Below are 23,337 nucleotides of genomic sequence, written 5' to 3' on the forward strand. Positions count from 1 at the left end.
ACTCTCTCAGTAACCCCAGTACTCTCTCAGTAACCCCCAGTACTCTCTCAGTAACCCCCACTACTCTCTCAGTAACCCCCAGTACTCTCTCAGTAACCCCCAGTACTCTCTCAGTAACCCCCAGTACTCTCTCAGTAACCCCCAGTACTCTCTCAGTAACCCCCCGCACACACCATACAAGAGAGAGACAGACGCGCCCCCGGTCCCTCAGTACCAGAGATACAGGATTCCAGCTCATCCCTAGTGGCCCCCTAGTGGCCCTGCGCGGTACTGCGGGCTGCTCTTTGCCCTTCCTCTATAGGCAGTGCGGCAGTTCCGGGTCGGAGCTCAGAGTCCCGCGTTGATCTCCTCGGTGCTCCTGTTGGTACCGGCTGGGACGGAACCCTGGCGGAGCCGCAGGTGAGGCAAATGGGCCCGGGTGTGAGCAAGTGTCGGTACCGGGGGTTCAGTGCCGGATCCTTGGTGTCAGTGTGCGCTCCCCTCCGCCTGTCACATAAACATCAGCCCCCCCCCTCCTCTGTCTGTCTCTCTGTCTGTCTGTCTCTCACTGTCTGTCTGTCTCTCACTGTCTGTCTGTCACTCACTGTCTGTCTGTCTGTCTGTCACTCACTGTCTGTCTGTCTGTCTCTCACTGTCTGTCTGTCTCTCACTGTCTGTCTGTCACTCACTGTCTGTCTGTCTGTCTGTCACTCACTGTCTGTCTGTCTGTCTGTCTGTCACTCACTGTCTGTCTGTCTGTCTGTTACTCAGCCAATGAGGTTTCTGTCTGTATTTACCCTTTAATCCCACCTGAATTGCCCTCTGTCATCTATATCTATCTATCTATCTATCTATCTATCTATCTATCTATCTATCATATCTATCTATCTATCTATCTTTCTATCTATCATCTATCTATCTATCTATCTATCTATCTATCATATCTATCTATCTATCTATCTTTCTATCTATCATCTATCTATCTATCTATCTATCATCTATCTATCTATCTATCTTTCTATCATCTATCTATCTATCATCTATCTATCTATCTATCTATCTATCTATCATATCTATCTATCTATCTATCTTTCTATCTATCATCTATCTATCTATCTATCTATCTATCATATCTATCTATCATATCTATCTATCTATCTATCTTTCTATCTATCTATCTATCATATCTATCTATCATATCTATCTATCTATCTATCTATCTATCTATCTATCTATCTATCTTTCTATCATCTATCTATCTATCTATCTATCTATCTTTCTATCATCTATCTATCTATCATCTATCTATCTACCTATCTACCCATCATATATCTTATCTATCTATCTATCTATCTATCTATCTATCTATCTATCTATCCATCATATATTTATCTATCTATCTAGCTATCTACCCATCATATATCTATCTATCTATCTATCTATCTATCTTTCTATCATCTATCTATCTATCTATCTTTCTATCCTCTATCTATCTATCTATCATCTATCTATCTATCTTTCTATCATCTATCTATCTATCTATCTATCTTTCTATCATCTATCTATCTATCATCATTATCTATCTATCTATCTATCTTTCTATCATCTATCTATCTATCTATCATCTATCTATCATATCTATCTATCTATCTTTCTATCATCTATCTATCTATCTATCTATCTATCTATCTATCTATCTATGTATCTTTCTATCATCTATCTATCTATCTATCTATCTATCATCTATCATATCTATCTATCATCTATCTATCTATCTATCTATCTATCTATCTATCTATCAATCATATCTATCTATCTATCTATCTATCTATCTATCTATCATCTATCATATCTATCTATCTATCATCTATCTATCTATCTATCTATCTATCTATCTATCTATCTATCTATCTATCATCTATCTATCTATCTATCTATCATATCTATCTATCTATCTATCTATCTATCTATCTATCTATCTATCTATCTATCTATCTATCTATCTATCTATCTGTACAGCTGGGATATTGGGGGGCACAAGAGGTTACAGTGTTTCCCCCTGTCTCTGTTCGGTTTATTCCCAGGGGCCCAGTTGTACCCCATACTGTTCCTATGATACCCGAGTATCCGTGTTTGTTCCCTGGGTTACGGGTTTGTGTCGCCTCCAGATCCCCAGTAGCAGTGAAATGGTTAAGGGCATATTTTCATGTATCCCCCCAACTGTCAGGCTTTAGGGGGTCAAACAACAAGTCCAGTCCAGCAGGGCCCATAGTTGCTGCTGGTATTTCCACCTCTCCCTATAATAGAGATGTTGTTGGACTGCAAGTCTCAGCGCCCCATGGCTGTATATTCCCTATAATAGAGATGTTGTTGGACTGCAAGTCTCAGCGCCCCATGGCTGTATATTCCCTATAATAGAGATGTTGTTGGACTGCAAGTCTCAGCGCCCCATGGCTGTATATTCCCTATAATAGAGATGTTGTTGGACTGCAAGTCTCAGCGCCCCATGGCTGTATATTCCCTATAATAGAGATGTTGTTGGACTGCAAGTCTCAGCGCCCCATGGCTGTATATTCCCTATAATAGAGATGTTGTTGGACTGCAAGTCTCAGCGCCCCATGGCTGTATATTCCCTATAATAGAGATGTTGTTGGACTGCAAGTCTCAGCGCCCCATGGCTGTATATTCCCTATAATAGAGATGTTGTTGGACTGCAAGTCTCAGCGCCCCATGGCTGTATATTCCCTATAATAGAGATGTTGTTGGACTGCAAGTCTCAGCGCCCCATGGCTGTATATTCCCTATAATAATAACACAAGTCCCTAGGGAACAGCACTTGGGGGTGAAGTGTTTTGGTTTAATGTCCCCTTTAGTGAACAGATTGGATTTATTACCAGCAGGTTCCCCTTATATAATATTATTATTGATGTAAAGGAACTTGCCCAGTGGGATAGTGACCCTGCAGTTGTACTACAGCTCCCAGAATCCTCTAGGAGGGCAGGAGGGGAGGTTCCAGCATAAATATGTCAGTTGGCCAATGAACCCACAGATTGCCAGTCCGTCCTGACGCTATAGGATACTTAGAGATGCCCGTAGTTTGAGCAGCCAATGAGCTGGAAGGAATTGCTACAACTAAATGGCCCAATAATCTCGCATAAATGGACTGCCGACATCAAGTCACTAACTGAAAGGGTTAATGTGAGTGTTGCCCCTGGGGCACAGGGCCCCGCGCGTGAGAGTGCCAGGATCTGGCTGGCCGGGCATGCTGGGAGTTGCAGTTCATGCTAGCTGTAGGCCCCAGAGATAGCATTGCTGATACTGGGCATGAGGGGGTCACCACGGTGCCAGTCAGTGCCAGTCAGTGTCAGTCAGTGCCAATCAGTGCCAGTAAGTGTCGGTCAGTGCCAATCAGTGCCAGTCAGTGCCAATCAGTGCCAGTCAGTGCCAGTCAGTGCCGGTTAGTGCCAATCAGTGCCAGTCAGTGCCAATCAGTGCCAGTAAGTGTCGGTCAGTGTCGGTCAGTGCCAATCAGTGCCAATCAGTGCCAGTCAGTCCCGGTCAGTGCCAGTCAGTGCCCGGCATTTCGGTGCCACGATAGGGAAACTGCAGAGCCGCAGCAGGACAGGTGACTTTGCACATTTGCTCCCGGGCTGGGATTTAGCCAATGGAAATTGTGCTGACAGACCGGAGCTGTATGCGGGTATCCGTGTCCCTGCCCCGCTGCCTGGGGGCCCCGCTTGGCTCTGCTTTGCCCTTGGGGGGGGCTGGAGGGGCTCATTTACTAGTTATCCCCAAGTGCAGTAACGAATAGCAACCACTTAGCATCTGGCTTTGATCTGTGCTTTGCAGGTAAAATAATGAAAACAAATCTCTAATTGGTTGCTATGGGTTACTGCACTGGGGTAGTTTCCCATTTCATCCTCACAGTCACAGGGCTAACGATCTTTCATTGAAATCTGTAAATCTGCCTTTGCCTGGTGTGGCATCTCATTCACCCCTACACCCCGTGCCCCACTCACTGCATTTCTATCAGACCCCTGCAGCAGGATTAACTCCCATCGCCAGTGCCACAGCTACCGCTATCTATCAGACCCCTGCAGCAGGATTAACCCCCATCACTAGAGCCACAGCTACCGCTATCTATCAGACCCCTGCAGCAGGATTAACCCCCATCACTAGAGCCACAGCTACCGCTATCTATCAGACCCCTGCAGCAGGATTTACCCCCATCACCAGTGCCACAGCTACCACTATCTATCAGACCCCTGCAGCAGGATTTACCCCCATCACCAGTGCCTGCCACTGTATATCAGACCCCTGCAGCAGGATTAACCCCTATAACTAGTGCCTGCCACTGTATATCAGACTCCTGCAGCAGGATTAACCCCTATCACTAGTGCCTGCCACTGTATATCAGACCCCTGCAGCAGGATTAACCCCTATCACTAGTGCCTGCCACTGTATATCAGACCCTTGCAGCAGGATTAACCCCTATCACTAGTGCCTGCCACTGTATATCAGACTCCTGCAGCAGGATTAACCCCTATCACTAGTGCCTGCCACTGTATATCAGACCCCTGCAGCAGGATTAACCCCTATAACTAGTGCCTGCCACTGTATATCAGACCCCTGCAGCAGGATTAACCCCTATCACTAGTGCCTGCCACTGTATATCAGACCCTTGCAGCAGGATTAACCCCTATCACTAGTGCCTGCCACTGTATATCAGACTCCTGCAGCAGGATTAACCCCTATCACTAGTGCCTGCCACTGTATATCAGACCCCTGCAGCAGGACTAACCTTCTTCTCTTCCTAGATAGCAGCCAATCCAGAAGCAGGATGGATATAGACGTACTGAACATGTTCCTGGTGGCGGGGGGGACCCTCCTTGTCCCTATATTGGCCTTTGTGACCTCCTTCCTCCTCTGGCCGGCCGCACTCATCAACATTTATTACTGGTGAGGGACCCTTTAAATATATATTTGACAATTTTATTGGACCATAAATGGCAATAGATCAAGTCCCGTCTCCGAGACGGCCGCTGCAGTTTGGGAACCGACCAATAAAAAGATCGCTATTAATGGGGCATTTATTATAGTTATTGCTCAGAAATTAACCCTTTACTCGAATTTCTTTGGTGCTTCTAGTTTTTGGGCTAAACGAACACCTTTCTGTAATACACATTATAGATGAGAGCGGAATGTATGTAATGTCCAATCTGCCATCTGTAACCATGGGGCAGGGTAACAGGGGCCTTCCCACCCCCCCAAAGGGGGCCCCAGTTATTAGCCCACATGAGCCCCCTGAGTGATGGGCTCTGCCACTGGAGGTCATGGGTGGGTTTGGGCCAAGCTCTTTTTTCCGCCCTCTCCGCCTGTGACCTTACTATGCCCCGCCCCCTGGCAGCTCCTCCCCCTTTGTGACATCAGAGATGGGCCAGCTAAGGTCCTTGCCAGGGCAGATTGGGAGTGGCCAGGATGGGCACTGGGTTGGCCAGTGTGTCGGCAGATGGAGCCGCAGCTTTTACATAAGTACCATAATGGCACAGCAGTCTGGTGATTGGCTACTTACAGAGTAAGAGTACCCACTTTCCTTCCCATTACAGGTACTGGCGCCGGGCCCTCGGGATGCAGGTTAAATACTCCAGCTATGGGAACTACCAGTTCTGCTACACGTCCCGCGGGAAGCCCGGCAACAAGCCCTCCGTCCTGATGCTCCATGGATTCTCCGCGCATAAAGACATGTGGCTGTCGGTGGTTAAGGTGGGTCGTCAGCGACTTTATTCAATGCCTTTATTTCCCGTTATTCGTTCATCCGTTGGCGACTGCTGACTTACCAATGAAACGCAGCTCAGAGGGGGATCTGTGTAAATCCTGTCTTTATTGAGTGTTGTAGAATCACTGCCGTAAAGCAAGATGGGGCTGCTGTTTAAATGCCAGAGGGGAAGTGGAGGAAGTCACATGATTACCCAGAAGTACTTGGCTTATTGTGGGCCCCTCTGTAAGCCCGGTATCTCACTACAGCCCCTGGCACTTCTCTTTCTTACAGTTCCTTCCCAAGAACCTGCACCTGGTGTGTGTGGATATGCCAGGCCACGAGGGCACCACGCGCTCACCATTAGATGACTACTCCATCAGCGGGCAAGTTAAGCGGATACACCAGGTACCTGTGGGTTACTAGGGTACTTGCTCTCTGTTAGTAACAGGGCATTATAATGGCATTTGTGTAAATAATTTAGCCACTAGGGGCACTGTTGCACTGAGTTGGGCAGTGCCTCAGTGTTCGGGGCTGTCTGTAAGACTAGGGGCCACCAGTGCTGAGCTATTTAGTTTGTGTTCTGATCCACTTAAGCATTTTCCCTATAGAATCAACACCAGGCATGGTACTTAGTACAGGTATGGGACCCATTATCTAGAATGCTCGGGACCTGGGGTTTTCCGGATAAGGGGTCTTTCCATAATTCAGATCTCCTTCCTAAAGTCTGCTAAAAACATTATTTAGTAACAGTAATTAAATCCAATAGGGCGTTCTGCCCCCAATAAGGGGTAATTATATCTTAGTTGGGATCAAGTACAGGTACTGTTTTATTATTACAGAGAAAAGGGAATCATTTAACCATGAAATAAACCCAATAGGGCTGTTCTGCCCCAATAAGGGGTAATTATATCTTAGTTGGGATCAAGTACAGGTACTGTTTTATTATTACAGAGAAAAGGGAATCATTTAACCATTAAATAAACCCAATAGGGCTGTTCTGCCCCCAATAAGGGGTAATTATATCTTAGTTGGGATCAAGTACAGGTACTGTTTTATTATTACAGAGAAAAGGGAATCATTTAACCATGAAATAAACCCAATAGGGCTGTTCTGCCCCCAATAAGGGGTAATTATATCTTAGTTGGGATCAAGTACAGGTACTGTTTTATTATTACAGAGAAAAGGGAATCATTTAACCATGAAATAAACCCAATAGGGCTGTTCTGCCCCAATAAGGGGTAATTATATCTTAGTTGGGATCAAGTACAGGTACTGTTTTATTATTACAGAGAAAGGGGAATCATTTAACCATGAAATAAACCCAATAGGGCTGTTCTGCCCCAATAAGGGGTAATTATATCTTAGTTGGGATCAAGTACAGGTACTGTTTTATTATTACAGAGAAAAGGGAATCATTTAACCATGAAATAAACCCAATAGGGCTGTTCTGCCCCAATAAGGGGTAATTATATCTTAGTTGGGATCAAGTACAGGTACTGTTTTATTATTACAGAGAAAAGGGAATCATTTAACCATTAAATAAACCCAATAGGGCTGTTCTGCCCCAATAAGGGGTAATTATATCTTAGTTGGGATCAAGTACAGGTACTGTTTTATTATTACAGAGAAAAGGGAATCATTTAACCATGAAATAAACCCAATAGGGCTGTTCCGCCCCCAATAAGGGGTAATTATATCTTAGTTGGGATCAAGTACAGGTACTGTTTTATTATTACAGAGAAAAGGGAATCATTTAACCATTAAATAAACCCAATAGGGCTGTTCTGCCCCCAATAAGGGGTAATTATATCTTAGTTGGGATCAAGTACAGGTACTGTTTTATTATTACAGAGAAAAGGGAAATCATTTTTAAAAATGTGAATTATTTGATTAAATGGAGTCTATGGGAGACAGCCTTTCCGTAATTCGGAACTTTCTGGTTAATGGGTTTCCGGATAAGGGGTCCGCTACCTGTACTAGTATTGCCCTGGCTAGGGGCGCATCTTGTCCCAGACTTGCTGCATCCCAGCTGCTGAACTGAAGCAGTTTTATTCCCTTTAATCTGCTGAGCGGCTGAGTTGCAATAATCCGACATTTGGGATTCGGGAGCTCAGAGTGGCGTTTAACACCCAGTGTAATGAAATGAGATTCCCGTCACAATCCTGCTTCACACTCATCCTCCTCCTCCTCTGAGCAAAGAATTAATGGGAAACCAGAAGAGATTAAATTAGCGGCACTCGCGGTGATGGCGCCGGCGTTCTGAGCGGCGCCGAGGGCTCCCTGTTCTGCAGGGATTAAAATCTTCCCCCCGTCACTGCATCAAATGATTAAATCCCATCTGCTTTATCTTTGGGCTTTATGAGAGGAGAATCAAAAAGCCTTCGCCAAATCGTGATTGTCTCAGCTTTATGGGCAACGCAGCCTGGCATTAATAGCAGAGCTTACATTCTACATGGAATTTAACTGCCATTTATATACATAAACCTTAATGTATAATCATAGTGCAGCTGACTGTGTCTGTCTGTATTTATACATATGGGTAGGGGGTGCCATAGTGTTTCCCTTAGACAGTACAGTATGGGGGTACAGCTTATTGTGTGCCCAGAACATTCCCTCTCTGTATATTTGTATTTATACATATGGGTAGGGGGTGCCATAGTGTTTCCCTTAGACAGTACAGTATGGGGGTACAGCTTATTGTGTGCCCAGAACATTCCTTCTCTGTATATTTGTATTTATACATATGGGTAGGGGGTGCCATAGTGTTTCCCTTAGACAGTACAGTATGGGGGTACAGCTTATTGTGCGCCCAGAACATTCCTTCTCTGTATATTTGTATTTATACATATGGGTAGGGGGTGCCATAGTGTTTCCCTTAGACAGTACAGTATGGGGGTACAGCTTATTGTGTGCCCAGAACATTCCTTCTCTGTATATTTGTATTTATACATATGGGTAGGGGGTGCCATAGTGTTTCCCTTAGACAGTACAGTATGGGGGTACAGCTTATTGTGTGCCCAGAACATTCCATCTCTGTATATTTTTAGTATTTTTCCTGATTTTAATATACTGTTGGATATTGCTATCAGCCATCCAACCTCCTTCTCTGTGGCAGTGACCCCTACCCTTATGGTTGTCAGATGCCTTACTGCTTTCTTATGTTGCCCTCTCCCTGCTGCCCCCATTCAATTTGTGAAAAATATATATTTTGTGTTTTTGCTACAGTTTGTGGAAAGCATCGGGCTGAACAAGAAGCCTTTCCATTTGGTCGGTACCTCGATGGGGGGGAATGTCGCTGGCGTTTACGCTGCCCAGTACCCAACCGACATCAGCAGCCTGACCCTTATCTGTCCTGCAGGTAACTGTGCCACCCTGCCCCTCCCCTTGCTGCTATAACTGCCCCTCCCCTTGCTGCTATAACTGCCCCTCCCCTTGCTGCTATAACTGCCCCTGCCCTTCTGGAAAGGTTCCCACTAGATGGTGGAACAGTGTTGCTGGGAGTTGCTCCCATTCAGCCACAAGGGCATTAGTGAGGTTGGGCAGTGATGTTGGGGGTCAGGCTCACAGTCGGGGTTCCATCCCACAGGGGGTCAGTTGGGTTGCCCCTCCCCTTGCTGCTATAACTGCCCCTGCCCTTCTGGAAAGGTTCCCACTAGATGGTGGAACAGTGTTGCTGGGAGTTGCTCCCATTCAGCCACAAGGGCATTAGTGAGGTTGGGCAGTGATGTTGGGGGTCAGGCTCACAGTCGGGGTTCCATCCCACAGGGGGTCAGTTGGGTTGCCCCTCCCGTTGCTGCTATAACTGCCCCTACCCTTCTGGGAAGGTTCCCACTAGATGGTGGAACAGTGTTGCTGGGAGTTGCTCCCATTCAGCCACAAGGGCATTAGTGAGGTTGGGCAGTGATGTTGGGGGTCAGGCTCACAGTCGGGGTTCCATCCCACAGGGGGTCAGTTGGGTTGCCCCTCCCCTTGCTGCTATAACTGCCCCTGCCCTTCTGGGAAGGTTCCCACTAGATGGTGGAACAGTGTTGCTGGGAGTTGCTCCCATTCAGCCACAAGGGCATTAGTGAGGTTGGGCAGTGATGTTGGGGGTCAGGCTCACAGTCGGGGTTCCATCCCACAGGGGGTCAGTTGGGTTGCCCCTCCCCTTGCTACTATAACTGCCCCTGCCCTTCTGGGAAGGTTCCCACTAGATGGTGGAACAGTGTTGCTGGGAGTTGCTCCCATTCAGCCACAAGGGCATTAGTGAGGTTGGGCAGTGATGGGCCCCGGGAACCCCAGCCCAACTGGGTCACGATTCCTGGAGTAGGAGTACAACTCATTGCACACGTCTGTCTCTTTCCCGGGGCACAATATTTAGGCTTGGATTATCCAAACGATAGCACATTCCTGAAACACCTGAAGGGCCTGGAGAAATCCAGTCCGGACGACCAGAGGATCCCGCTCATCCCGTCCACAGCAACAGAAATGCAGGAGATGCTGCGACTCTGCTCGTTTGTTCGCTTCAAGATCCCACAGCAGGTAACTCGGTGCTGCCCCCTATTCTCTGTCTGTGAGTGACGGACGCAAACACAAATATTGTTTATATATAATTATTATATCAAATCTTCATTACCTGTTAGTTACTGTTTTCTTAACCAATTGGTCTTTTTAGTTATGGCCTATGGTTGGTCAGGCCTGTCCCCCCCGTGTCAGTAGTATTGCCCTGTTTCATTGGCCCAAACCCCCCTGGCCATTAGGGAAACCAGCGGGTCAGGCAGATTTTAGCCCAGGCCATAGAACACTGCAACCTACAGACTGTATAACTGAGAGGAAAGAAAATAAAGGGGAAGTAAAGGTGCAGGGATCACAGAAATGATTACGGTTACACTGCATTATGACAGTAGGGATGGTGACCAATCATTTTGGGGAATAATTTGATGTTATTTGTGGAGGGATCAGGTTAAAGGGTTTGTTCACCTTTATATTAACATTTAGTATGACATTGATACTCTAAAGGTGCCCATACACCTTAAGATCCGCTCACTTGGCGATGCTGGCAAGCAAGCGGATCTTCTCCCGATATCCCCCACCTACGGGTGGGAGATATCGGGAGAATCCAGGCTAATTCAGTCGTTTGGCCCTGGGGCCAGTATCCAACCGACATCGGCAGCCTGACCCTTATCTGTCCCTGGGGCCAAACGATCAAATTATAACGATGGGTATAGGCAAAGTCGGTCTGGGGGCCACATCAACGAGCCAATGCGGTCCCCGATCCGACTAGATTTTTTAACCTGCCCGATTGAGATCTGGACGATTTCAGGCCAAATATCGGTCGGGCAGGCCTGTCGGTAGTGCCCATACACGGGCCGATAAGCTTGTGGCTGATTAGGGACCCATATCAGCAGCTAGAATCGGCCCGTGTATGGGGACCCTAAAGGTGGCCGTACATGGTAAGATTTGCCCATTTGTAGAGGCTGGCAAACAAGCACATTTTTCAGTGGTGTAACTATAGAGGAAGCAGACACCACAGTCGAGGGGGCACGGGGTCCTGGACCGCAGGGTGAGCTTCCTCTATTAGTACTTTTATTCTTAAAATTCTACGCTCCCCCCTCCATCCCTGCTCACATTGAACGCGTCGGGGAGGAACAGTCAGTAGGGGGAGCGCCGGCAAAGGTCGGACTGGGCTGCTGGGGCCCACTAGTGCGTGCCGGGCCCCTCTCAAGATCCTTTGCGTGGGGGCCCGGCAACTCTTCAATACGCTCCTGGCATCTTTCTTCCCACATGCCAACCTTGGGTGGGAGATATAGTGCTAATGAGATCGTTTGGACCTTGGAACAAACAATTGCATCTCAGTAAAGGGGATACGAGAAATCAGAGCAAGGGCCCCATCAATGAGCCAATGCGATCGGCATCTGTCTGATTGTTCACCAGATATTGGTTGGAGGAGCCCATACACGGGCAGATAAGTCTAAAGGACCTGAATCAGCAGCTTAAATCTGCCCGTGTATGGCCGCCTTAAGGTAATTTGCAACGGTTTTTATTTTTCTATTTTTTTGTAATTTTTCAGTTATTTAGCATTTTGTTCAGCAGCTCTCCAGTATGAAATTTCAGCAGCCAGTTGCTATGGTCTTTGTTTACCTTAGAAACCAGGCAGATGTTTAAATGAGAGACTGGTATATGAATAGGAGAGGGACTGAATAGAAAGGTAAAGAATAAAAAGTAACAATGAAACTGGAGCCTTACAGAGCAATAGTTATTGTTTGGCTGCCAGGGTCAGTGACCCCCAGGTAACAGCTGGAAAGGTGTAGAAAAAGGTGAATAATTAAAAAAACTTCTTCTATATTTCTTCTATGCCGACTGTCTTTCCAGGTCCTGCAGGGGCTCGTTGATGTGCGCATTCCCCATAATGAATTTTACAGAAGACGTAAGTTAAGATGGACCCCATGATAGTGTGTCTGCGCTACTACAACTCCCAGAATGCTCTGCCAGTCTGTCCTGCTCTGTATCACAGGGAATTTTGCCATCCGGCAGTGCTGCAGATGAAAATGATCAGATAGTGGACATTGTTTCTATGAGAGCCCTGCTCGGAGACTAATGTGTAATTAGGATCCCTGCCATAAAGCAAGACAAGGATGCTGGGCATTTACTGGAAGGGAAGTAGAGCCGGTCACAGGGACCCCAGGGCAGCTGCCCTTCCCCAGTGCAAACGAGTAACTGCTGTGCCCCATATTGCACATTGTAGCCTTAGCTAAACCCATCCGTGCCACTTATACCCATTGCCCTATGAGCTGAGTGCCCGGCTGGAAGTGACCTGCTTTATTGCTTCAGAGAGATAATTAACTGCAATTTAATTGCACAGTAATGTCATGTATAATAGGTAAGAGCATTAGGCAGAGATTAACCCTTAATCAAAGGGGGTTGCTGCAAAGCATTTATGATGTAATATTGAATATAAGTCATTACCCCTGGGAGCGGCATCATAATCCCATTGGCTGGAGTCTCGCAAGGTTATTTATTCCTCTTTATAATTAATCCTATTCAGCCAATCAATAGAAGTATTAAATGCAATGGGGGGGGGGGTCGCTATAGTAACAGTTTGTAGTGCCCCTGCCTTTGGTCAGGCTGCAGCCAGGGGATGGACGTGCTACCGAAAAGGGAATTCTGGGAAATGTAGTTTGTCGTCTATCCTGATGCGTTTTGGCTGGGGCTTTAATTCCCATTATTTCTGCTTTCTATAGTATTTTTGGCTCTTGTCGACGAGAAGTCAAGGCACAGTTTGCATGAAAACATGGGCAAAATTGTGGCTCCCACCCAAATAATCTGGGGCAAACAAGACCAGGTAAGAGTCTCTGCCAGACTTGTGTATGGGGGGCTGCTTATAGGGGCAGCATCGGGTGGGACTAAAATCACTGATTATTGTCAACAGCGCCACCATCAGGAGAAACAGGCAGGACTGTGGCAAAAAGGGTGGGGCTGTCAGAGGGGCAAAGTTTTCTGGAGTTTAGTAGCCACGAAAAAGTAGCTGCTACTAGTAGCTCTGTGTGTCTTCACCCTTAGGGTGAAGACACACAGAGCTACTAGTAGCAGCTACTTGTCACGGCTACTAAAACAGACAATGCTGATCATTTACTGATAACTGTCTCTACGTGTGTTTAGCAGAGGCAATTCTCAGTATTGTCTATGGCAGGGGATTTTCTGGTGTTTAGTAGCCACGAAAAAGTAGCTGCTACTAGTAGCTCAGTGTGTCTTCACCCTTATGGCAACTCTGGATTGGAACTTGTGTCCTACTCATACACTCCTGTGCCCCCAGCGTGGCCACAACTCACAAGGGATCTATAAGTCTATTACACACAGAGCAGGGTGCAAAGAGCAGCAAAGGTAAAAGTCCCAATGTTGTCACACTTGGCACACTGAGCGGCGCAGTTTGTACCCTTATGTGCCATGTGCATCCAGGGCGTAGGTGAATGAGGCCCGCGGTGTCATAGTGAGCCCAGAGGGCAATGGCAGTGACAGAATCTTTTCTCTTTCGCAGGTTCTGGATGTATCTGGCACTGAAGTTTTGGCCGGTTCTATCCGCGGGTGCCAGGTAGAGATTCTGGAGAACTGCGGGCACTCCGTAGTGATGGAACGGCCCAGGAAGAGCGCCAAACTCATGACGGACTTCTTGTCTTCCCTTCAGAGCACAGAGAACAATAAGAAACACGATTAATATTTCTCTAACGAGAGCACAAAGTTGTTCTCTGCCGTCGCTGCTCTGAGTCTCTCAGGGATCTGGCAGAACCAGTAGGAATAAAATGTAGTCCCCGGGCCAAGACCCAACGATGATCTCCTTCTGTGCCCCCTGGCACAGCCCCTGGCACGGGGAATGGAGATACCAATGGTCATTGGAACTGGAAGCCGGCCCAAGCATTTCATATTTAATTCTCCCCAATTGGACCCTGTGTGAGGTCCAGACCATGACCGGCCCCTAAGCCCAGTCCTCTGCCAAGTCAGGCCTTTAGGCTCTCAGCCTGCTGCATGTAGTTCAACAAGCACCGGCAACATTTTTTATTTGAAATTCTCCTTTTTCCTATAAATTTAATATAGCTGAGGTGCCAACAGTGGGCCGGGATACCGTACAGCGCTGCGGGGGATGTTGGCGCTACATAAATGAGCGTAAAACTTCAGGGAAATAGCCCCTAGCGACAAGCGTCCATTAAACCAGCCAATGAGAGCAACGGTAATTTAACCATTTAATTCCGAGAGCACAGATAGTGTTAATAATTGGGGTAAATCATATGCAAGACAAGTTTGGGAATGTCACATGTCATCGAACAACCAATCCCTGCAGGGAAATCCCGCTACATGGAAAACTCCAAATACAATAGGTGATCCCACCCCAGTGATCCAGCCCATAGCAGGAGGAATAATAGCTCAATGGGTTAATGTGAGGAATGTTCTAATTAACCCTAACGAGTATGCTAATGAACGTACTGTAACTATTTTTCTATAGAGATCAGTGTTTAAACCGTGCACAAAAATACTGTGACAATGACCTTTATCTGGGCGAGACTTGACCTTGTGGCTCCATGATGCACAGACGCATGCAGAGCATTTCTACTTCTGATAATAAATCATAATGAGAAAATCTGCTCCTTGTCTTTCCTCACCATCAGCATAGCAAGGGGTTCCTTACTGTAAGGGCAGTCAGGTTATGGGGTTCCCTACCAAGAGAGGGGGAATGAGTGATTCATTGGGGGTGGGGAGGAAAGGGGATCTCACCATCAGCATAGGAAGGGGTTCCTTACTGTAAGGGCAGTCAGGTTATGGGATTCCCTACCAAGAGAGGAGGAATGAGTGATTCATTGGGGGTGGGGAGGAAAGGGGATCTCACCATCAGCATAGGAAGGGGTTCCTTACTGTAAGGACAGTCAGGTTATGGGGTTCCCCACCAAGAGAGGAGGAATGAGTGATTCATTGGGGGTGGGGAGGAAAGGGGATCTCACCATCAGCATAGGAAGGGGTTCCTTACTGTAAGGGCAGTCAGGTTATGGGATTCCCTACCAAGAGAGGGGGAATGAGTGATACATTGGGGGTGGGGAGGAAAGGGGATCTCCCCATCAGCATAGGAAGGGGTTCCTTACTGTAAGGGCAGTCAGGTTATGGGATTCCCTACCAAGAGAGGGGGAATGAGTGATACATTGGGGGTGGGGAGGAAAGGGGATCTCACCATCAGCATAGGAAGGGGTTCCTTACTGTAAGGGCAGTCAGGTTATGGGGTTCCCTACCCAGAGAGAGGGAATGAGTGATTCATTGGGGGTGGGGAGGAAAGGGGATCTCACCATCAGCATAGGAAGGGGCTCCTTACTGTAAGGGCAGTCAGGTTATGTGATTCCCTACCAAGAGAGGGGGAATGAGTGATTCATTGGGGGTGGGGAGGAAAGGGGATCTCACCATCAGCATAGGAAGGGGTTCCTTACTGTAAGGGCAGTCAGGTTATGGGGTTCCCTACCAAGAGAGGGGGAATGAGTGATTCATTGGGGGTGGGGAGGAAAGGGGATCTCACCATCAGCATAGGAAGGGGTTCCTTACTGTAAGGGCAGTCAGGTTATGGGATTCCCTACCAAGAGAGGGGGAATGAGTGATTCATTGGGGGTGGGGAGGAAAGGGGATCTCACCATCAGCATAGGAAGGGGTTCCTTACTGTAAGTGCAGTCAGGTTATGGGGTTCCCTACCAAGAGAGGGGGAATGAGTGATACATTGGGGGTGGGGAGGAAAGGGGATCTCCCCATCAGCATAGGAAGGGGTTCCTTACTGTAAGAGCAGTCAGGTTATGGGATTCCCTACCAAGAGAGGGGGAATGAGTGATACATTGGGGGTGGGGAGGAAAGGGGATCTCCCCATCAGCATAGGAAGGGGTTCCTTACTGTAAGGGCAGTCAGGTTATGGGATTCCCTACCAAGAGAGGGGGAATGAGTGATTCATTGGGGGTGGGGAGGAAAGGGGATCTCACCATCAGCATAGGAAGGGGTTCCTTACTGTAAGAGCAGTCAGGTTATGTGATTCCCTACCAAGAGAGGGGGAATGAGTGATTCATTGGGGGTGGGGAGGAAAGGGGATCTCACCATCAGCATAGGAAGGGGTTCCTTACTGTAAGGGCAGTCAGGTTATGGGGTTCCCTACCAAGAGAGGGGGAATGAGTGATACATTGGGGGTGGGGAGGAAAGGGGATCTCACCATCAGCATAGGAAGGGGTTCCTTACTGTAAGGGCAGGGAGTGGGGGCTGGTTGCCATGTTGGGGTGGGCATGGTAACACCTGGTGCTGAGATTACAGAACCTGATGGATTTATGAATGTTCCCAGCCCAAGGGATCATTTGCTGCACTGTGGGGGAGCTCTATACAGTATCATTGTGGGTTACAGAGTACGGGGGGGGGGAGGAGCCTGTGGAACTTGTAACCAATAACCTTTATCCCATTTGGGAGAAGCTCAGTCCCGGGGCCCCGGGGCCCATGTTGGCTGCCAGTGCTCTTATCTCCCCTTGAGGCAATGAGGCCAAAGGTAGAAACGAGAGGCTCTTATCTCCCCGGGGCTCATCCAATCAGGCGGATCTGGAGATACCGAGAGGGACAATATGGCTGCTCTGTCCCTGAGTCATATTCCCAGCATGCACTGGGAGACTCGCTGTATGTAGAATGATATATTATTATATGTGGCTCATCTGCACTGGAACAGGGGCTTAATGGGGGACTTGCCCCACCGCTGCCTTCCTGCCCCTCTGTATGAGACTCACTGGCACATTTCAGCTGCCAATTAGGGTCCTTCAGACTGATTCGCCAGCTTATCTGCCCGTGTATGCCCCCCCCCCAGGGGGCGCTCTTTCTGTGCCTGTGTGCGCCCCTGTGCTGCAGCTCCCAGGGCATTGTGGGAATATGACTCCAATATACTAATAAGCTAATTAGCTAATAACATACGGCGCTCTAATCCCTACAGATTCATTCTCTGCCAGAGATTTAGCTTCCCGGCCAGCTGCGCTGAATAGAGACCCTCGCCGAGCAGAGACCCTCACCGAGCAGAGACCCTCACCGAGCAGAGACCCTCACCGAGCAGAGACCCTCACCGAGCAGAGACCCTCACTGAGCAGAGAGACCCTCACTGAATAGAGACCCTCACTGAGCAGAGACCCTCACTGAATAGAGACCCTCACTGAGCAGAGACCCTCACTGAGCAGAGACCCTCACCGAGCAGAGACCCTCACCGAGCAGAGACCCTCACTGAGCAGAGACCCTCACTGAATAGCAGAGACCCTCACCGAGCAGAGACCCTCACCGAGCAGAGACCCTCACCGAGCAGAGACCCTCACCGAGCAGAGACCCTCACCGAGCAGAGACCCTCACTGAGCAGAGACCCTCACTGACCAGAGACCCTCACTGACAAGAGATCCTCGCTGAGCAGAGACCCTCGCTGAGCAGAGACCCTCGCCGAGCAGAGACCCTCCTAGGAGTCCCATTCAGCCCAAGGTCCCAAGCTTTTCCCCCTTCAACTCCCAGCAGAGACTGAGCAGAGACCCTCACTGAGCAGAGACCTTGACTGACTAGAGACCCTCACTGAGCAGAGACCCTCGCCGAACAGAGAGACCCTCGCCGAGCAGACACCCTCACCGAGCAGAGACCCTCACTGACAAGAGATCCTCACTGAGCAGAGACCCTCGCTGAGCAGAGACCCTCACTGAGCAGAGACCCTCGCCGAGCAGAGACCCTCGCCGAGCAGAGACCCTCCTAGGAGTCCCATTCAGCCCAAGGTCCCAAGCTTTTCCCCCTTCAACTCCCAGGACTGCGCAGAGATGGGGTGCGGACCCTCCGCCAATGCAGGTAAGGGAATTCACCTTTAATATGTTATCAAATATCCTATTCCTAGCAACTTTGCAATTGGTCTTCATTATGTATTTTTTATCATCTTTGAATTATTTGCCAATCTCTTCTACATCTGTGCAGCTTTCAAATGGGGGTCACTGACCCCGGCAGCCAAACCCTATTGCTCTGTGAGGCTCCAGTTTTATTGTTACTTTTTATTCCTTATCTTTCTATTCATTCCCTCTCCTATTGATATATTATTTATTATTTATATATATATTCCATTTTTTAATTCTAACCACTGCCTGGTTGCTAAGGTAAACAAGGCCCTAGCAACCAGATAGCTGCTGAAATGACAAACTAAAAACTGTGCAACAAAAGGCGAAATAACTGAAAGACGACGAAAACTAAAAAATGAAAGGCAACTGCAAAGAAAATCAATGTGTCACACTAACAGCTAATTTAAAGGTGAACAACCCCTTTAATCCACTCATTGGCTGTCAGGGCATGCTGGGATATGCAGTACATTGCTCAGACTGCTCTTTTGATTATTTTGGGAATTTCTAGTTTTCAAAACATTAGCAGTTTTTACACTACTGATATAATGAATTTGAAACAGCAGCGCCACTTACTGGTCATTTTGGAAGAGCAGACACGGTTGGCTGCTAAGAACGAATGATTGATTTCATGGGAGGGGGATTATGATGCACAGTTGCCCCGCCCCCCACTGATAATTTCTTAATGTTTCCTTCCAGCTCCGGTGGAACGCAGAGACTGGTAAATATAAAGGAACTGAATGATTTATTGGTTCATAGTTTCCCCGCTAACGGCTACTCTTGAGGCAGGACAGTCCCTATTTGCAGATATGTAAAGGGGTGGGGCTTATATGAAAGTGGGTGGGGGCGAATTCGGGTATTTCAGGGGGTGGCCATGGTGAGTCAGTTCTAAAGGTTTATGGCCACACCCACACCAAGCCCTGACTGCGCCATGTTAAAAACTGGCAACATCCGGTTATGTCCTGACCACACCCAGTTACACCCTGGGCAAGCCCCTTACCCTTCCCCAACAGAGGCCACACCCACACCAAGCCCTGACTGCGCCATATTAAAAACTGGCAACATCCAGTTATGTCCTGACCACACCCAGTTACACCCTGGGCAAGCCCCTTGCCCTTCCCCAACAGAGGCCACACCCACACCAAGCCCTGACTGCGCCATGTTAAAAACTGGCAACATCCAGTTATGTCCTGACCCCACCCAGTTACACCCTGGGCAAGCCCCTTGCCCTTCCCCAACAGAGGCCACACCCACACCAAGCCCTGACTGCGCCATGTTAAAAACTGGCAACATCCAGTTATGTCCTGACCACACCCAGTTACACCCTGGGCAAGCCCCTTGCCCTTCCCCAACAGAGGCCACACCCACACCAAGCCCTGACTGCGCCATATTAAAAACTGGCAACATCCGGTTATGTCCTGACCACACCCAGTTACACCCTGGGCAAGCCCCTTGCCCTTCCCCAACAGAGGCCACACCCACACCAAGCCCTGACTGCGCCATGTTAAAAACTGGCAACATCCAGTTATGTCCTGACCACACCCAGTTACACCCTGGGCAAGCCCCTTGCCCTTCCCCAACAGAGGCCACACCCACACCAAGCCCTGACTGCGCCATGTTAAAAACTGGCAACATCCAGTTATGTCCTGACCACACCCAGTTACACCCTGGGCAAGCCCCTTGCCATTTGCATTCAGATTTTCACCCCCAAGAGGTGATCCCGGCCTCCCCAGCCCACACTGCCAGACTTTCATACCAAACCGACCATTATTTTATACACAGAGTATAAATGTGAGGCTATGGAGTATATATTATTATCTCTGTGTTACTAAGTGACCAATAGCATCTGTGCTATCGGCCTGGATTGTATTAGTGCTCCCCCGAGCAAAAGTCCCCTTTATTTTTATGATGCCACAGAATCAATGTGGGGCAATTACTGATACTATGTCTTTGTTCTTCTCTTTAGCACAGACAGTGATGACCGGTAAGTTCCCCAGCTATAACCTTATCATTCATTCATGTATACAGCCTGGGGGTATTCCTTTGCCGGGGTATGGTCTTCATGTGAAGTATGGCACTGCCTCCTAGTGGTTAAAATAAGAATAAGCGCTCATTAAATGGGAGGTTCACCTTCAGGTTACCATGTTATAGAATGTCCTATTCCTAGCAACTTTTCAATTGGTCTTCATTGTTTATTGTTTATAAATTATTTGCCTTCTTCTTCTGACTCTTTCCATCTGACTCTTCCACTGACCCCGGCAGCCAAAAACTATTCATATTCCTCTCTTTCAAGATGATGTATAGTTACTAGGTTAAATTGGGCCCTAGAAACCACATAGCTTTTGAAATACCAACCTGCAGAGCTACTGAACAACAAGTTAAATAACTTAGTGAAAAAAAAAGAAGACCAATGGTTTGTTGGCCAGAGATTCCAGAATTCTTGTGATGCTTTTTTCCCAGGCCGGGCGCTGCTTGAGGGTGACATTAGGGGTGAGTTTCTATAGGAGGCAATGAGTTACAAATGGGAAAGACACAAAGAAAGGCCAATTGCAAAGCTGTTAACATTTTTTTTCAGGTACAATATAGTTGAAGGGGAAATGTTCAGCTTGATTTGTTTTTGTCCCTGAGTCAGACTTGCAGGTCTGTAATTGCAAGATTTCAAACATTTGCTTTTTTCACACGTTTCCAATTCAGTTTTCTATTTTTAGCTAGAAATGATCAGTTTTAGACAGTTTTATCCTGCTAGGCAGGCTTCAGCTCAGCAGCTTTCTATGAGAGTCAGCGACCCCAACTGTCCATGCAGTTTCTGGCCTAGTGGGTAAAACACCTGCCAAGGCCGGGGTCTGGTAAATTTAGAATATCCTTAATATTAGACCCTGGCCCACCTTTGATCCACGCCAATGTGCCTGAATGTGCTCTATAACCCTTCCTCCCACCATTGCTTCGTCCTTTTACATCACAATCCTTTTTTGCCCCCCCCTCCCCCACATGCCGGGTAAAAAGTCTTATGAAAGGTGGAAACTGTCTCTGCACTTCCTGTATGCAGTTAACCCTAGCATTGCTGACTCTTAACCCAGTAAGCCTGGTATTAGCAGTTTAAAAGTGCAAATATCTCAGAAACCACTAAAATAGAGAATTTATGTAACTTGTATGTGAGTGCTCAGAGAACCCTTACGTTTACAAAAATTCATTTTTTTGGGTTTAGATGCCCTTTAATAAGAGATTCTCCCCTGCTACGGATATAATTTGTTCTTAAATCTCAACACAGACCTCCGACTTCAATCACCTACGTGCCCTGCGGATCGGTAATTGATGAGATGCCGGAGGAGGGAGAGCCGTGAGTATTTGGCACTACTCTGTGTATAGCATTTTGGTACTGAGTCGTGCCAGTGTCCCTCCATGTGTCACGCGGGGTGATTTCCATTTCAGGCAGAAACGGGCACCTATTTGCCCCATAGGCATTACCCGCTAAATGCCAGTTATTCCCAGTGAGATGCCAAGCAATGTTTTGATTTGCCCCAAACAAGAAATGTAAGCTCTCCTGCTCTAGTGCCCCATCAGTCACTGCCAATATCTCCCATATTTCTATATATTTACAGTATATTTCTACCAGACTGGCACCAAGACTGCCATTTAGTTGTCCTTTATTTCTGCACTTGATTTATGAGTTATTAAACATCCATTTTTACTTTTCTTCTTGCAAACTCGTTAACAAAGGATTCACGGTAAGAAAACACCAATTTATAATGATTACTGACTTGATGCACAGGGGCTGAGTGTTGCAGTTTCACACCCTCTAGTCAAATTGCTGAAGCCTCTTCTGATTGGCTGTGCTTTTCTGCAGCTGAGAGACACATGTCCCTTCAAAGCCAAAGCAATGTACGGCCTATTGCTATAACCAATGTCAGCCCATAGAGTCATTCAATTAGGGGGTGAATCCCCCCCCCCCTCTCATTCTTTGGTTTTCCTTTTGTATCACAGATGAAGCCAATGGGTAGAAGCGTGTTGCTCGTTGGAGGAAGAGAGAAAAGGAAAGGAAATGAATGCGCATTGGGGGCAATCACTAAGATTTTCACTTCTTGACTTCAATGAAAAAGAAAAGGCACAGTAAATAATGATTCAGAAAATCATTCACAAAACGGATTTCTAATGTATTAAAATGGCTGAGAAAGTGGCGCATCCGTCTTCTTATTCTGGTTCCAGTAATGGTGCCTGGGGCAGTTTGTAGGGGCAGTTTGCTCTGGCTGGGGCACTGAGAGCAATAAAGCAGCTGCTGTGGGCTGGTTATACTGTGGGCTGGTTACACTGGGGCAGGGGCAGTTAAGGGGGGGGGTCACTATATATAAATATATAAGGGGGGGGCAGTAATGAAATAGAGAAAGTACAGAGAAGAGCGATTAAGCTGATAAAGGGAATGGGCTCAGTTATGGGGAAAGGCTGGCCCAGTTGGTATTGGTTACACTGGGGAAGGGGCAGTTAAAGGGGGGCACTATATATAAATATATATTATTTTATTATTACAGAGAAAACGGAATCAATTAACCATGAAATAAACCCAATAGTGCTGTTCTGCCCCAATAAGGGGTAATTATATCTTAGTTGGGATCAAGTACAGGTACTGTTTTATTATTACAGAGAAAAGGGAATCATTTAACCATGAAATAAACCCAATAGGGCTGTTCTGCCCCAATAAGGGGTAATTATATCTTAGTTGGGATCAAGTACAGGTACTGTTTTATTATTACAGAGAAAAGGGAATCATTTAACCATTAAATAAACCCAATAGGGCTGTTCTGCCCCCAATAAGGGGTAATTATATCTTAGTTGGGATCAAGTACAGGTACTGTTTTATTATTACAGAGAAAAGGGAATCATTTAACCATTAAATAAACCCAATAGGGCTGTTCTGCCCCAATAAGGGGTAATTATATCTTAGTTGGGATCAAGTACAGGTACTGTTTTATTACTACAGGGAAAATGAAAAGAAATGTAAAAAATTAAAATTATTTGCTTATAATGGAGTCTATGGGAGATGGCCTTTCCATAATTCTGAACTTTCTGGATAACGGGTTTTCCAGATACCGGATACCTGTACTGCTTTCTGTAACACAGATACATATTTCAGAAGATTCTTGTGTCTCCAAAAAGGAAGTAGAGACGCATGGCTGCCAGTACCTTTCCTTACCTGATACACGCACATAAGGGGAACATTATATATATATATATATA

The 23,337-nt window shown here is 47.1% G+C and overlaps 1 protein-coding gene and 1 long non-coding RNA gene across 5 annotated transcripts; both read left to right on the forward strand.

The window, feature by feature from the left end:
- The first annotated feature begins 269 nt into the window (after nt 1-269).
- abhd6 (abhydrolase domain containing 6) lies at nt 270-14,846 on the forward strand. 3 transcript variants are annotated; one of them, XM_031899867.1, is made up of 9 exons: nt 270-399; nt 4,797-4,938; nt 5,586-5,742; nt 6,029-6,142; nt 8,963-9,095; nt 10,098-10,258; nt 12,089-12,143; nt 12,958-13,058; nt 13,752-14,846. In XM_031899867.1, exons 2-9 carry the CDS (start codon nt 4,820-4,822, stop codon nt 13,926-13,928), a joined length of 1,017 nt encoding a protein of 338 aa, XP_031755727.1. In that variant the 5' UTR covers nt 270-399; nt 4,797-4,819; the 3' UTR covers nt 13,929-14,846.
- Nucleotides 14,847-16,654: 1,808 nt separating this feature from the next.
- Nucleotides 16,655-22,283, forward strand: LOC100497741. Of its 2 annotated transcripts, XR_001170492.3 has the most exons (6): nt 16,656-18,070; nt 18,808-18,829; nt 20,075-20,092; nt 21,377-21,445; nt 21,826-21,833; nt 22,090-22,283. It is a non-coding gene; the product is annotated as an uncharacterized LOC100497741 (long non-coding RNA). The 2 variants fall into 2 exon arrangements; XR_001170494.3 differs by lacking the exon at nt 21,826-21,833 and having other exon boundaries at nt 16,655-18,070; nt 22,090-22,277.
- Nucleotides 22,284-23,337: the final 1,054 nt, after the last annotated feature.

This window comes from Xenopus tropicalis, chromosome 4, assembly GCF_000004195.4.
Source record: "Xenopus tropicalis strain Nigerian chromosome 4, UCB_Xtro_10.0, whole genome shotgun sequence".
Lineage (NCBI taxonomy): Eukaryota > Metazoa > Chordata > Amphibia > Anura > Pipidae > Xenopus > Xenopus tropicalis.

What these genes read in the sequence shown, in the direction of transcription:
- abhd6 (XM_031899867.1), top strand. Translation starts at nt 4,820, where the DNA reads ATGGATATAGACGTACTGAACATGTTCCTGGTGGCGGGGGGGACCCTC. An exon ending in TGTGGCTGTCGGTGGTTAAG is followed by an intron (nt 5,743 to 6,028) that starts GTGGGTCGTCAG and finishes TCTTTCTTACAG; the next exon opens with TTCCTTCCCAAGAACCTGCA. An exon ending in GACCCTTATCTGTCCTGCAG is followed by an intron (nt 9,096 to 10,097) that starts GTAACTGTGCCA and finishes CACAATATTTAG; the next exon opens with GCTTGGATTATCCAAACGAT.